Source organism: Nicotiana sylvestris, chromosome 7 (assembly GCF_000393655.2).
Source record: "Nicotiana sylvestris chromosome 7, ASM39365v2, whole genome shotgun sequence".
NCBI classification, from domain to species: domain Eukaryota; kingdom Viridiplantae; phylum Streptophyta; class Magnoliopsida; order Solanales; family Solanaceae; genus Nicotiana; species Nicotiana sylvestris.
In genome coordinates this window covers 163,493,088-163,509,003 of record NC_091063.1, presented here as the reverse complement: position 1 = coordinate 163,509,003, position 15,916 = coordinate 163,493,088, and the positions used below count along the sequence as shown (strand labels likewise).

The 15,916-nt window shown below is 37.5% G+C and overlaps 2 protein-coding genes and 1 non-coding gene across 3 annotated transcripts; 1 reads left to right on the top strand and 2 right to left on the bottom strand.

Annotated features, from left to right (window-relative positions):
• The first annotated feature begins 6,281 nt into the window (after positions 1-6,281).
• On the top strand, positions 6,282-7,600 carry LOC138874066 (uncharacterized). Its single transcript, XM_070152570.1, has 2 exons — positions 6,282-6,768; positions 6,900-7,600. Exons 1-2 carry the CDS (start codon positions 6,282-6,284, stop codon positions 7,598-7,600), a joined length of 1,188 nt encoding a protein of 395 aa, XP_070008671.1.
• Positions 7,601-12,032: 4,432 nt separating this feature from the next.
• Positions 12,033-15,032, bottom strand: LOC104223855 (uncharacterized). Its single transcript, XM_009775366.2, has 6 exons — positions 14,582-15,032; positions 13,247-13,344; positions 13,095-13,166; positions 12,779-12,903; positions 12,414-12,486; positions 12,033-12,284 (listed from the first exon to the last, which is right to left on the bottom strand). The coding sequence occupies exons 1-6, from the start codon at positions 14,904-14,906 to the stop codon at positions 12,180-12,182; spliced, it is 798 nt and encodes a 265-aa protein (XP_009773668.1). The 5' UTR covers positions 14,907-15,032; the 3' UTR covers positions 12,033-12,179.
• On the bottom strand, positions 14,053-14,269 carry LOC138874279 (small nucleolar RNA U3). The gene has a single exon (XR_011401320.1). It is a non-coding gene; the product is annotated as a small nucleolar RNA U3 (small nucleolar RNA).
• Positions 15,033-15,916: the final 884 nt, after the last annotated feature.

Genomic DNA, 15,916 nt, shown 5'->3' with positions numbered 1-15,916 from the left:
TTTTGCTGGTCAGTATATTTGGTATCGCGTCGATAGCTTTGATTTGATTCGGGTTGACTTCGATTCCTCTCCGCGACACAAGGAAACCTAGGAATTTTCCTGAGGCCACGTCGAAGGCGCACTTCTCCGGATTCAACTTCATCTTGTACTGCCTCAATATCTCGAAGGCTTATTACAAGTGGCTAATATGATCTTCCTTCTTTGTCAATTTTACTAGCATATCGTCGATATAGACCTCCATGGTCTTGTCGAGATGCTCTTTGAACATTTTGGTGACCAACCTCTAGTACGTGGCCCCTGCGTTCTTGAGTCCGAACTACTTTATAGCAGTAAGTTCCCTGATGAGTGATGAAAGTCGTCTTTTCTTGATCCTCTTCAGCCATTAGAATTTGGTTGTAACCGAAGTAGGCGTCCAAGAAACTCAGGAATTCGTGCCCCGATGTCGCATCGATTAGTTGGTCAATGTGGGGTAATAGGAAGGAATCTTTTGGGCATATTTTGTTTAGATCGGTGAAGTCCACACACATTCGCCATTTCCCGTTCTTTTTTTTTTACCATGACCACATTGACGACCCATTGGGGGTATTTCGATTCTCTAATGGAACCGTTGGTGAGTAGTTTATCCACCTCTTCGCTGACTGCCTCATTGATCGCAGCATTGAACTTTCTCCTCATTTGTCGTACTGGCGGATAGAGTGGGTCGACCTTCAGTTTGTGAGTGGCGATGTCCTTTGGGATTCCGGGCATATCTGAATGGTAGAAGGCAAACAAATCGGCGTTGTCAGTTAGAAATTCATGATACTTACCTGGCTCCGAGAGGGTGTGCCCTATGTAAGCCTCTTTTGTGTTGTCGACCTTGTCTAATTGGACTGGGTCAAGATCCTCTATGGTTGCCTTGAAGGCTTCTACGATGTCTGGGTCTTTGATTGACACTATTGGTGGGTCGGGTTTAGTTACCAACTTGGCTGATTGCTATGCCTCTACGCTTGCGCCTTTTAGTTGTTTGGTGTGCGTGCAGTCTTGGCCGATCCGATAGAATTCTTTGGCGGTGCGTGGCTCGCCTCGGATGCCGAATATTCCCCACGGGATAGGAAATTTGATTACTTGATAGAAGCTCGAGAGGATGACTCGCATGGCGTGTATCCATGGTCGTCCTATGATGGCGTTATAGGTTGTTGCCTGGTTCATGACATGGAATGTTGTTTCCAGCGTGACTCCCCCAGCTAGGACATGCATCATTATTTCTCTGGATGTCCGCTCTACTGCATTGTTAAAACCTGTCAATGTTATGCAACGCGGTATTATTTTATCCTCAAGCCTCATTTGCATGAGAACTCGCGAGTGAACAATACATGCGCCGCTCCCGTCGTCAACCATGATCCTTTTTACATCTGTATCAGTGATGGGTAAAGTTATAACCAAAGTATCATAGTGAGGGAAAGACAAACCGTCGGTATCTGACTTATCGAAAATGATACTATCTTCTAAGTCATCGTACCGTTCGTGGGCGATCGTCCGTTTGAGTTTATGGGTGGCAGTGAACTTCATGTGGTTGATTACCGCGTCGTCGCTACCGCCAATGATCATCTGTATGGTGCGTGCTGGTGACGGTGGCTTTGGAGGTCCTTGAGATGGGTCACGTCCTCGGGCGAAAATGGCTCTTCCTTTGCCGCTCAGCAGTTCTTTCAGATACCCCTAGTTCAACATCCTGACTACTTCTTGCCGTAGACCTATGCAATCTTTGGTCTTATGTCCTCTTTCTTGGTGAAATTCGCAGAGGACGTTGGACCTCCTGGTGCTTGGGTCTGATTTCATTTATTTTGCGGCCATTGTACCTTTGTGCCCAGCTTCTCCAGTGCGTACACTATCTCTGAAGGGGAAACACAGAAATTATGAGCAGATAGTAGTAGAGGCATACCTTTTTCATTTCGGAGGGGCGCAATGTGCCTTGGCACGGCTTCCGCGTGTCGTGGAGGGGGTGCGTTGGATGTTCAAATATAGGGCTGATGCCTTTCTCGGTTGAAGCGGGGTGGTTGATTTCTTCGTCCGTCATTGCGTCGATCTCACCTTGTCTCGGTTTGGACCGATGTTAACTGCTGAAGCGGCCCGTTCAGTTCATCCTCGTCTGCCCTTACCTCGGCGCAGTAGGCATTGTGAATTTCTTCCCATGTGGTAGGGGGATACTTCATGAGTCTACTGAGTAGTTTTTTGGTCGCTTTTGATCCGCTCCTGTTTAACCCATTTTGAAAGGCTACCACTGCCATCCCTTCTGACACGTTTGGTAGGATCATCCTTACTCTGTTGAATCGGGCCAAGAAATCCCGAAGTCTTTCGCTCGTCGTTTGTCTGACGACGAAGATATCATTAACCCTAGCTTCAGCCTTGTTCGCCCCTGCATGAGCGGTGGCGAATTTATCCGCCATCTCTTCAAACGTTGATATTGATTGTGCCGGGTCAATGCTCCCCCTGTCAAAATTTCACCAAACTTTTTAAGCAGCACAGATGGTACCTGATCCTTTAACAGATCGTTGCCTTTTACCGTAGTAACATAATGGATTAGATGATCCTCTGGGTCCGTGGTCCCATCGTATATTTTCAAGTATGGCGGCATTTTGAAGGTTTTTGGGATAGGATAAGGAGCAGCCTCATCGCTGTATAGTTGTTCGACGAATCGGCCCACATCGCATTTTGGCAATAGCTTGGGGGCACCTGGTATTTTGTCAACTCTTTCTTGATGCTCCTTCATTTGATCACGGAGCGTCTTGTTCTCGTTTTCCATCTCTTCCATTTTCTTCAAGATGGCTATGAGTGCATCGCCACTTGTATCAGTGACAGTGCGGTTGTTGCATGTTCGGGTAGTGCTTGGTTCGCTGAGCGTAACTGCGATTTTCGCAGGTGGTAAGTTTTCGACATTTCCTTGAGGGGGTTTTTCGAGCATGTTTCTCAGAGCACTTGTCAACCATTCCTCTAACAGCTTTTTGACTGCTGGTGGCGTTTCTCCCGTCGTGGATGTGGAGGCTCCCCTTTCGCGCAAGACCATTAGATCCCCGTGTGGAGAATGTGAGATCTCCTCCTCCGGTATAACCCCTGATGTTGTATTCTCGGTGTCTTCTCTATCGGCTTCATTGAGGAAGTTCAGGAGGTTGTTTGAGACATCTGCTATCATCTTCAGCCTCGCTTCTTTCTCCGCCATTGTTGGTGTTTATGGGGTTTGAAGAACAATAATTGTCACTTTCAAGAACCTAGATGTGAACTATGATTTCAGCTATGGAAATCCCCGCAGATGGCGCCAAATTGTTTGACTCAAAAGATGTTAAACTCTTTCGGACAAATCAATCAAAGATGAAGGGGTAAATCGTAGATGAAGATAATAAACACTAGGATGATAATAATAGAGAGAAAAGAGTTGTCAATCTTCATTCAAGGTTAGTAAGTTTTACAAGAAAATGAAAAAAATCCCCCTCCCCCTTTACAAGGCTTTCATCCCTCTTATATACTAAGGATTTTCCTCCGATCGCAGGAACGACAGATTAAGAAACATCTAAAGAATATTCCTTAGGTTCCCTAATGTACTGATTCTACTGTCGATGTTGTAGCGTCTCTCCTTTTATCACGGGGTCGTATTCCTCTAAGTGTCGACTCATGGGTGCTTGGTCGTCTGTCGTGCTCACCGTAGGTCGTGGTCGATCAAATTTGGACTCATACAATTTTTATTCCAGAATTTTTAACATCAATGGTTTATCAAAGTATTAATTATTTCGGTTTCTCATTTAAAAAATTTAATTAAATAAAAAGTTAATTACATTAAATACCATAAAAGAAACAAAATATCTTCTTTAATTATATATGCGTGGCACGTCAAGAGTAACATGGCCTGTAGGGCGGATCTCCCTTTCATTCCGACCAGAAAATAAATGATTAAAATATGATTTTAAGAGTAATGCAAATTGTGCAAACATATGTCAAAGCTCAATTACTCAAGCAATTGATCTGTCTTTTTGTTCCTTTCACAAATTTTGACCCTTTTTTTCCTTTTGTAATCGTGGAGTCAGGTTTTTGTACACATCTCAACTAATTTCATGAAATATTTTGTGTAGTTTAAAAATTTATACTGTGTATTATAATATATTTTATTTCCTTTATCCTTTTCTATTTCAGTGCTAAGATTTCTCCCGATTACAAGATTCAAAAATGCTCAATCTCTTTGCAAACATTTGAGTACAATTCAAGCACATGAATTGATTTCGAGGTACATCTTCAACGTCAATAGATGTTCCAACTTGATCTTGAATTAAATCAAATCTAGTGGCAACAAAACATAAAGAAATTGCTTCATCATACAATATATCTAGCATAGTTTGATTGGTCATGAATCTTAAAAAAGAGCGAAATTTGAAATTTACGATTTTTAACACGTCAATCTCATGCGACTATAAAAGCATGCCGTTAAAGAAAAAATAAAAAATTAAAATTTAATAATATTTTGTAAAATGAAACCGACAAGGTAAGTAACCAAAAAAAGAAAAAGAAAAGGAAGAACAGATCATGTGTGGATCCCTAGGGCAGATCGAGCCAACGTAGAAAAGAGAAAAAGAAGTTAGATCCGTTACAACTTACACTTACAATCATTGACAGTTCACTTAGCTAAGCTAATTTTGCACATGATCTATATATAGAGTCCTTGTCAAGTGTTTATATTTGTACTTCTTGGACCAGAGATAATGCAAGTAGGATTTCTATGTGTCGGTCACACATTTTTTTTTTTAAAATAATAGAAGAATGGTGAACTCGCGAATATTGGACGTCCTAAATGAACAATAGAAGTATAAAAGAATATTTACTACAATTAAAAATCAAATTTAAGTAAAAATAAATTTTGAAAGAGTTAGTTGAGACATCTTTAGTTTCAACAGATTGGTCGATTATATATATAATAAATTTTAAGAGAAATTTACTCAATTGAACAAGGCATCTTTACGTTTAATTGATTCTTTAGAATCTCAAATCAAAAAGTGACGTGTCAGTGTGTCACTATCAATCAACTAGGATAAAAACCAAATATACAATCAATATTTACAATAAATTAAATAATTAAATATTAGTAATAAAAGGTTAAAGTGATAATATACATATTAGTTTTCATTTAAATGATATATATTTTATTAGGGGTGTACATGGACCGGGTTGGTTCGTTTTTTATCAAAACCAAACAAAACCAACTATATCGGTTTGGATTAATTCGATTTTATCGGGTTTCTCGATTTTTTGTAATACATGATATTATTTAAATCTTACTTTGTTAATTTTTTATAAGTAAATATGTGTTTTATAAAAATTGACAAATATATGATCTATTAAAATATTCTTATGGGAGATTTTTTTTAGTAACACGTGATAGTTATTTTTTTAGTCGTTTGACAATAATTTTTTGTTAATGTACACTTTCAAAGTTAATCGAATTTAATAATTACACATAAAAAACAATATGATACCTATATAATGATATATTCTATTTAATTTTAAATTATCGAAATATTGTTAAGAAAGTAGTTAGTGGTTAGTGGAGTAGTTAGCCAGCTGTCCAACAATGTAAGCAGCTGTAAGTTAAGTTAGTTAGGAGTAGTATATAAACCTCTCATTTGTACAGTATCTGAAAGTGAATGGAATAGTACAATTTCCATTTCTCTCTTAGCTTCTCTTGAGAAATCCTCTGCAGTCATGGAGGTTCTCTCCATATAATATGGTATCAGAGCCCGTGAAGACGATCGATTCATGTGGACTACTCGAATTTGATTTGAGTTTCTAAAACTCATCAGAAATTTGTGTAATTGCTTCGATTCATTCTGTTCTAGGTTGAATCGTCTTTGAGCAATTAGATGTCCTTTCTTCATCTTTGTGCACAATTGCTTGCTGCTAATCTGAGATCTATTTCTCTTCATCCTTTAATGGCAATCAGAGGTATTGGTGCTAGCTCAGACACATGAGTTGAAGACATTACTTCTGATGCAACTCCAGTGGCAGATCCAAGTCATGTGGTTGGTATAGTGATCGATCAACATCATCTTTTATTTCTTCAGCCTTCTGATACTACAGGTAGTTCTCTCATCTCAATCAAACTAACTGGACATGAGAACTATCCTATGTAGAGCATCTTTATGTGTATCAGTCTACTAGGCAAGAGTAAATTAAGTTTTGTTGATTGTAGATACACTAAGGACAATTTTCCTCCTACTTTACATGAATTGTAGGAAAAATGTAATGCCATAGTTTTGTCATGGATCATGAACTCAGTTAGTAATGAGCTGTTAGGTGGCATGGTGTATGAAACTAGTGCACAGAAAGTGGGGGCTGATCTTAGAGAAAGCTTTGACAAGGTTAATGGATCTAGAATTCTATTTTTGCATAGACAAATTGCTACCTTGTCTCAGGGAATCTCCTCTGTGTCAGTATACTTTGCTAAGCTGAAAGAACTTTGGGCAGAGCTTGATGCATTGATGCCTTGCCCTGGATGTGGTTGTGAGGAATCGAAGAGGTATGCAGAACATTTTGGGAATCACAGGTTGCTGCAGTTTCTGATGGATCTAAATGAGACTTACTCACAATCTAGTAACCAGATTATGATGATAAGTCCTACTCCAACTATAAACAAAGCCTATTTTATGATAATAGCAGAAGAAAGTAGAAGATCTGTAGTTAATTTTGCTCAAACCTCTACAGCAAATGAGGGAATAGCTATGTTTAGTGGAAAAGGAAACTCTCAAGGTTCAAGTAACTCCAAGCCTAAAAGGAATAATTTGTTCTGTGACTACTGCAAATACAAAGGTCACACAAGGGAGGCTATCCTGCAGAATTCAAGCAAAAAAGAAAGGCTGGACCTAACAATGCTACTCAATACACAGGACCTCCAACCAATAATGGCCCTAACAGTGGAAGCTTTGAGGTTGCAGCTAACTTTGCAGGACTTCAACAGAATAATCTTGATTCAACTAGTCAGGGTGGTCAAGGAGTGATTGCAGGAGTGCCTCAGTTTACAGTTGATCAGTACAATCAGATCTTGCATCTCTTGGGCAAGTTCAGCATTACATCTTCAAGTCAAAGTGATCCACCAAGTAATGCTATGTCGGCAGGTATGACTTCATCCTTTATAGCTACTAAAGCTGATGTTAGGTGGATAGTTGATACAGGTGCTTCCAATCACATGGTAAAGAGTCTCAAAGTTTTAGAGGAATCTAGAAATGCTGATGAAACTAGCATTGGAAAGATTCATCTACCTACAAGAAAGATAGCAAGTGTAAAACATACGAGGTCCACAAGTGTGATACAAGGACATAAGATTACAAATGTGTTGCACATACCAGACTTCAAATATAACTTTTTGTCTGTTTCAAAATTAACAAAGGAACTTAGATGTTTGGCTTTGTTCTATCCTAACTTCTGTCTTTTCCTGGATCTCTTCAATGAGAGAGTGAGGGGGATTGGTAAAGAAGATGAAGGCCTTTACATTTACATATCAGGTAACAAAGACCAAACAAATGGAGGAGAAAATAACAACTCAGATTCTGGAATATCTTTTGTAAATACAATAAAGGATGATAGTTGAAGTGTATCTCTATGGCATAGGAGATTAGGTCATGTGCAAATTGATGTTCTGAGAAAGTTAAAAGGTTTTCAAAATTTGAAATGTAATAGTGAGACTAAGCAATGTAACGTCTGTCCTGTTGCTAAGTAAACAAGCTTCCATTTCCTCTTAGCACCTCTGTGGCTACTGCATGCTTTCACTTACTTCATGCTGATGTTTGGGGGCCCTATAGGGTACCTACTCATGATGGGAAGAAATATTTTCTCACACTAGTAGATGATCATTCCAGGTTTACATGGGTTTTCCTGTTGCCTTCTAAAGCTGAAGTAATTGTTGCCATCAGATAGTTTTTTATTATGATCAAGAATGTTCATTCCTGCACTGTAAAATTCCTAAGAACAGATAATGGGTGTGAGTTTTTTTAACTTTCAAAGGACAGAGTTATTGCAGTCTTTGGGGATTGTTCATCAGAGTTCCCGTGTCTATACTCCACAGCAAAATGGATTAGCTGAGAGGAAATACAGACACATACTCAATGTGGCCATGGCACTGAAGTTTCAAGCAAATGTTCCACTGAGATTCTGGGGGGGGGGAATGTGTATTAACTGCAGTCTACATTATGAACATACTACCAACACAGGTACTGCAAGGTAGAACTCCATTTGAACTATTGTTTGGTCACTCACCTTCCTTAGACCATATGAGAGTTATTGCTGTCTAAGCTATGTAACTGATGTTAAAAGAGGTGACAAATTCTCACCTAGAGCCGCTCCTGTAGTTTTTCTTGGCTATTATATGACTCAAAAGGGATACAAAATGTACAACATTCATACCAAAGAATTCTTAGCAAGCAGAGATGTTGTGTTCAAAGAAAATGTCTTTCCCTTCTAACATTCAGCTCATTTACTCTCCTTGTTCCCTACCATTGACATTCCTCAAGTCTTATTGACTAATGATATCCCTATATCCTCCTTTGCACCATCTTCAATCTCTTCATCTCTTCCTACACCTTCTCCTCCATCTTCTCCTATTTCTACTTCACCTGCCTATAGTAGCTTAGATCAACCAACTCAAGTACCTGCTAGCCCTGAACCAGTATCACCAACTAGTCTCACTCATGGTCTGTCTCTTCCTTAGTTGTCTACCTCAGATGGTCAATTGATAGAAGCCTCATATCCTAGAAGGTCTGGTAAAACCAGTAAACCCCCTATCTGGCTAAAAGACTATGTTACCCTTTCTCAAGGCAAAGCCAACTGTTCTTATCCTCTTTCAGCATGTGTTAATTATGAGAATATCTCTGACTCCTATGCCAAATCTCTATCCTCCTACTCTATTGTTGTAGAACCACAGTCATATGCTGAGGCTGTCAAGGATCCTAAATGGATTGAGGCTATGAAAGCTGAAATCTCAGCCTTAGAGGAAAATCAAACATGGTCTATAGTGGAATTACTTGCTAGAAAGGTTCCTATTGGCTGTAAATGGGTGTTCAAAGTGAAGTATACATCATCAGGTGAAGTTGAGAGATACAAAGCCAGGTTGGTTACTAAAGGTTACAGTCAAAAGGAAGGGCTTGACTACACCGAAACTTTCTCTCCTATAGCAAAGATGGTGACTGTCAGATCAGTCATTGCACTTGCTGTAGCCAAACATTGGCCTCTTTTTCAAATGGATGTTCACAATGCATTCTTGCATGGTGAACTCCTAGAAGAGGTTTACATGGATGTGCCACAAGTGTTTGCAAGCCAGAGAGGGTCTTCTCACAGGGTTTGCAAACTTCACAAATCTCGGTATGGCTTGAAACAAGCACCCAGACAGTGGAACAGGAAGCTGACTGATGCCTTAGTACAGTTGGGCTTCAGTCAAAGTCATTTTAACTATTTTCTTTTCACAAAAAAGGTACAAGCTGAATTATTTGTGGTGTTAGTTTATGTAGATGACCTGATAATAAGTGGAAGCAATCTAGGTCTGATAACTCAGACTAGAAATGATCTGAAGCTCAGGTTAGAAATGAAGGATCTAGGAGAACTTAGGTTCTTTCTGGGAATAGAAGTTGCAAGATCAAAAGATGGGATTATTATGAGCCAAAGGAAGTATGCTTTAGAGTTGATATCTGAAATGGGACTTACATGTGCTAAACCTGTAGGAACACCTCTTGAGTCCAATTTGAAGCTTACATCTGTGGAGTATGATATTGTTGTAGGAACCTCTGAGTGTGAAGACAAACTGATTGAAGATATAGGTGCATACCAAAGACTAGTAGGGAGGCTATTATATCTTACAATGACCAGGATTGATATAGCATTTGCAGTACAGACATTAAGTCAGTTTATGCACAAGCCTAAGCAATCTCACTGGGAAGCTGCTCTGAGAGTTGTGAAGTATGTCAAGACTTCTCCAGGGCTTGGCCTACTAATGCCTTCAGAAAGCTCAGACAACCTAAGAGCATATTGTGACTTAGACTGGGGTGGATGAAATTAGTAACAGGGTACCTAGTTAAGTTTGGGAATGCCTTGATCTCGTGGAAGTCTAAGAAACAAGATACAGTTGCAGGAAGCTCTGCTGAAGCAGAATTCAGAATTATGGCATCCACAGTTGCTGAAATAACCTGGCTTACAGGACTCTTCAAAGAGCTAGAGGTTGATGTAAGTCTACCAGTTGATCTCTTCTATGACAGCAAAGTTGCAATCCTAATCCCATTTTTCACGAGATGACTAAACACATAGACATTGACTGTCACTTTGTACGACAGAAAATCATACAAGGTGTAGTGAAAACTCATCATGTTCCCACAAAAGAGCAGTACTAAGCTGACCTCCTTACCAAGAGTTTAGGAAGATTACAACATGATCACCTAGTGTCCAAGCTGGGCTTGAAGGATATCTTCAAACCATTAGCTTGAGGGAGGGTGTTAAGAAAGTAGTTAGTGGTTAGTGGAGTAGTTAGCCAGCTGTCCAACAGTGTAAGGACAGCTGTAAGTTAAGTTAGTTAGGAGTAGTATATAACCGTGTATACCTCTCATTTGTACAGTATCTGAAAATGAATTGAACAGTACAATTTTCATTTCTCTCTTAGCTTCTTCTGAGAAATCCTCTGCAGTTATAGAGGTTCTCTCCATTTAACAAATACCACTTCAAATTCGAAAAAAATATAAGAATTTAATAGATATCGACATATGAATATGAAATAACAAAGAGATTGACACATTTTACTAACACTTGATAAGAAAGCGATCATATAACTCATTATTTAAAGCTAATAAAAATAGAGCACTTTATATTTAACTAAATATTACATTCCATAAGAGAATTACAAATATTTCTAGATATTTTTTAAAGAAAATTCTATAAAAAGTCTTTAAAATTATATATTTATATATCGGTTTGGTTCGGATATTTTTACTCAATACCAAACCAAAATAAACCAAACCTAGTCGGGTTTTTTTAATCGGTTTGGTTTGACTTTTCAGGTTGATGCAATTTTCCGATTCGATTTATACACCACTATATTTTATATTTATTGATTTGATATAAATATAGTAGAAATGCAAGTAAATTTTTACCAACAAGTACAACGTAGACGGGATGTAAAATGAAGAAGTAAAGTGTCGGTCACAAGTACGCTAAAGATTTCTTAATCTGTTTGCTTATTCGTTTGTTTAGTTATAACAAAATTATTTGTTTTTCTGTTCACATGATCGGACATTGGAATCCTAGCCATATAAAATGGACAGTGGAATTGGTCAATTCTTTTTTCTTTATTTTCTGGGAAAAGAAAACAAGAAAAAAAAAGTCTACAGCTTCGGCGGTTGATTACAAATTCTAATTTTGATCTTTTGAGATACCTAATTAAGTTGCATTTTAAATTAATTAGTAGAAACATGCATCTTTGTTATACCCTTTATCAAATTGGAACATGACTTAGTATTTCATTGAATCCACTAATTAATCTTTCTGAACTATATTTACTCAAATTTGAACATGACTTACTATTTCATTAAATCGACTAATAATTAATTTTTTTTCCAAATTAACATGACTTAGTATTTCATTGAACCCACTGTTGATCTTTCTGACCATACTCCTTCTTACTATTTCATTGAATCCACTAAATCTTTTTGAACTATCTTTTTTGCTCAAATTTGAACATGACTTACTATTTCATTGAATCCACTAATTAATCTTTTTTTTTTTTTCAAATTTGAACATGACTTATATTTCATTGAATGCACTAATAATCTTTTTTTTTTTCAAATTTGAACATGACTTACTATTTCATTGAATCTACTAATTAATCTTTTTGAACTATCTTTTTTTCTCAAATTTGAACATGACTTACTATTTCATTGAATCCACTAATTAATTTTTTTTTTCTTCAAATTTGAACATGACTTATATTTCATTGAATGCACTAATAATCTTTTTTTTTTTTTTTCAAATTTGAACATGACTTACTATTTCATTGAATCCACTAATTATTCTTTCTGAACTATACTCTTTCTCAAATTGGAACTACACTTTCAATAGCAGTTTTCTCTCTCTCTATAATGCCAAAAAATATTAATTGTCCCACCTCTAAACAGAAATTTTAATCTTTTAATGGATTAGTAACTTAATCCAAGCTGAAGTCCAAGTGCCGCGTGAACTAGAAACAAAGTCATTATGCCACTACCCAATATGCCATGAACATTCCTCAATCCAGGATTTCCCTGAAAAAAGAAATCAATTACGGTTCAATCCCAAACTAGTTACTGATAATGTGAAAAGAAAAAAAAAAGGAGAAAAATATCTTCTTGATGAAATAAGAGTCAAAATTTGGATAATTTGAGCAGATTTACCTCAAATAGTGCAGGTAAAATGGTCTGTATAGTCAAAAGAGTTAGGCCAATAAAACCTGTGACAGCATGAGGACTGCAAAAAAAAAAACAGAAAATATCATATTGACTACTATTTATCTAAATAATTTAAGCTATATGCATTAACGATGTAATTTTTTTTTTGAAACTATCAGTGCAGTTTAGCCTATTACAGCAAGTTAGTTATCATTTTGTATCATGTTATCAATTAATGAATTGTCATTTTTAACTGTAATAATCTTATAAGCGATCTGATTGCGCAAATTTTTTATACCGTTTAGTACATTGAATTTAAACTCTTATCTGAAACTATAACCAAGTTTCAATTTTGAGATTAAATAAGCTACCTTTCTAAAATAGGCTTATCTGAAGTAAGCAGAGATGTTATTCCACCAGTAGCTCCAAGAGCAAAGAAGAAGAACATTCCTCCTAGAAGTTTTGGATGCAAATCTTTGGCTTTGGCCTTTTCCTCCTATATATTACCAAAGAATAGATCAATACATCAAACACTTCAATCAAAAAAAATAAATATACCAAAAGCCAACAACAACAACAACGTTAAATCCTTTATGAGTTTAACTTCTGTACACTAACGACAATGTAAAAGAATTTTTCGTTAAACTGTCAATGTATATAAGTTGAATCATTTTCGTTAAGTCTTACCACATTGTCAGAAAAGCGTATTCGGAAACCAAGGTAAGTCCCATATCCACCCATAGCAAAGAGGACAACAGCCTGAAAAAGGGAATTGAATTCTTTAGCAAATTCATCACTTCAATTTAGTATCATCTGCAATGAATTAACAGCATACATACCATGTTACCAGGATGACCCCAATGCACAAGCCAATCTGGTAAATTCCATGATTTTACAAGCTCAACAAAAGGACCAAACAAAGACCTTATACTTCCAGCTGAATCAATGGACCAACAATTTTTCATCAGATTAAGTTGTAAAACAGACGACTATAACTTCTACTCCGTCCCAATTCTTATGAAACGCGGGCAATAAGTTGTGAAAACAATTCCGCTAAGCGGATTCACAACAGAACTGAAGGTATTAATAGTTGCTAACTTGTTACTATTAACTAACTAGCAGATAAGAATAAGCAGAGCTATCACAATCTGTAAATCTATATATTCAACAAGAAATTCCCTCTTTAACGGGCCTTACACGGGAAATAAATCGGGTCCCGATGCAGATACCAAACAATGGATGGGAAACCAAACAAACATTCAACAAGAAAAAATTGCCAAATTTCCAATCAAATTGGCATTTGGAAAAGGACATACAAGATAGTGTTATCAACAAAGAAGATAAGCATTTATTACTATGATAACTATTTTCAGCATACATTAAGCATTTTTTTTTAGTTGGGAGGTGAGAATGATCTTCTACGGCGTCATGACCCGAGGGCCGACAGCCATCACACTATCCAAGAGGCGGACCTATATGTTATAGTGAGGGGTCACCCGACCCGTAAGCTTTGGCAAAAATCTTGTATATGCGTATGTATATACCTTGAAAATAGTTAATTTAAAGCACTTGGCACCGTGAACACCAAAAGCTTTAGGGGCACTTGTTAAGCAGAATACTGTGGCACCATTGTGTAAAAATCTTAGGTCTGCCTCTGAGACCATCCCAGCACACCCATAGTTGGGAGCCGAGAACAATCATCTATGACGCCATGACCCCGAGGGCTAAGGTAGTTGTTAATCATGCTCTGGTATATTGGCCATGCCTCATCAACCAGACTTGATTTCCTGTTTCCTTAGAACTCAAGGATATAGTGCTACAAGCTTATAGAACAGATCCTAATCCTGTTCAAGTAAGGTCGTATTAAGCAGTTCAAATGTATTTAACTTATGTATTTTGGCTGTGTAAAAAAAAAAAATTACACTGATAGTGCACTTTAACATGTCGTAGGTGTCTGGTAAACTACGCTATTTTTCACGTATTTTCGACGGACTACAACAACAACGACCCAGTATAATCCCACAAGTGGGGTCTGGTGAGGTAATATGTACGCAGACCTTATTATCGACGGACTGTTACCTATAATTATTTTTGGAGACCAAATAAAAGTTGAACTCAGTTCAAACTAGCACCAAATAGTGGCTAAATGTATAGCAGTATTACAGTAGCATTACCTCCAGGAAGAGCAGCAACAAACATCAATGGCAAAGGACTGAATGAATACATAAGGGTCTCATCAGTAGTAGAATCCTCTTCTTCCAATTCATTTTCTTTCACTAATTCAACTTTGTTTATATCGACAATATCTTCAGAATTCAAGTTCTTGTAAGCTAAGGTAGGAGCAAAAAATGCCCTTCTTTTGACATTGCTAAACACTGCACTTTTAACAGAATCAGAAGCAAATTTGGAGGAAGTAATTGGTTGAGAACTAAGGAAAGAAAAAGAAGGAGAAGGGTGTTTGGTGAAAGCAATTGGTGAAGCATTCACCATATTGGCCATTAGTGATACAAAGCAAACAAGAATTGATTAATTTCAAGAATCTGAGTATAAAGTTGAATGTATGCATTGGTTCGTGCACTAGCTAGTTAAGTAGTTGTTGGAGATAAGATAAAAATGGGAAAGGCAAGGAAAGTGACACGACTATACATAAATATGAATATACTAAGCATTTACGCGTGGTCACCACACGTTGGAGAATAGGATCTTTGCACAATTGCACCTACTTTTACAAAAGTTGTTTGGTTCTTTTTCAGCATAATCGGATGGCACAATTCTGGTGGATTAGGACAATCGATAAGACATTGGCCAAGGTTTCTCCAAACTTTGTAGGAGCATTCTAGTATCTCCTTAAGCACCATTAACACTACCAAATGGCTGCGGTGAGATAGTGCTCCTCCATTTTTAATCGGAAGTCACTGGAGTCGTCTTTGATAGGGACCACTTTATGTGATGACCCAAAGCAAAGGGTCGCCGGGATGGTTAGGGTCCCTCCATTTTTAATTCAGAAGTTACGAGAGTCGCCCTTGGCAAGGAGTCCTTTATCCCTAAAGTGAGACTTTTTAAATCGAATCCGGATTAACTGGATCCTACTTTTGGTAGAGAGCACTAGCTTTACCCCTAAAGTGAAACTTTCTACATCGAATTGGGATTTATCGGACCCAAAACAAATACTGAACTTTGCGAGAACATAAAAAATGACCTAATGAATAATATTCATCGCTTCAGCATGTCCGTTCCTCGTTCTTTGGTGTTTTAGGAAAATAAAATAGGAATTCAGCATAATTTTCAAATTTTTGTGAGGTATAGTCCACGCCATCTGCATGAATTTGGGCGATCGACTACGAATCCCCTAAAATTTTGCAGGAACATAAAAATAATATAATGAACAATAGTTATTGTTTCGTCACGATCGTTCCTTATTTTTTGGCGTTTTAGGGCCATGAAACAGGAATTCAACACGATTTCTAAATTTTCGTGTACTGTCCATGTCATTTGCGTGAATTCGGGCG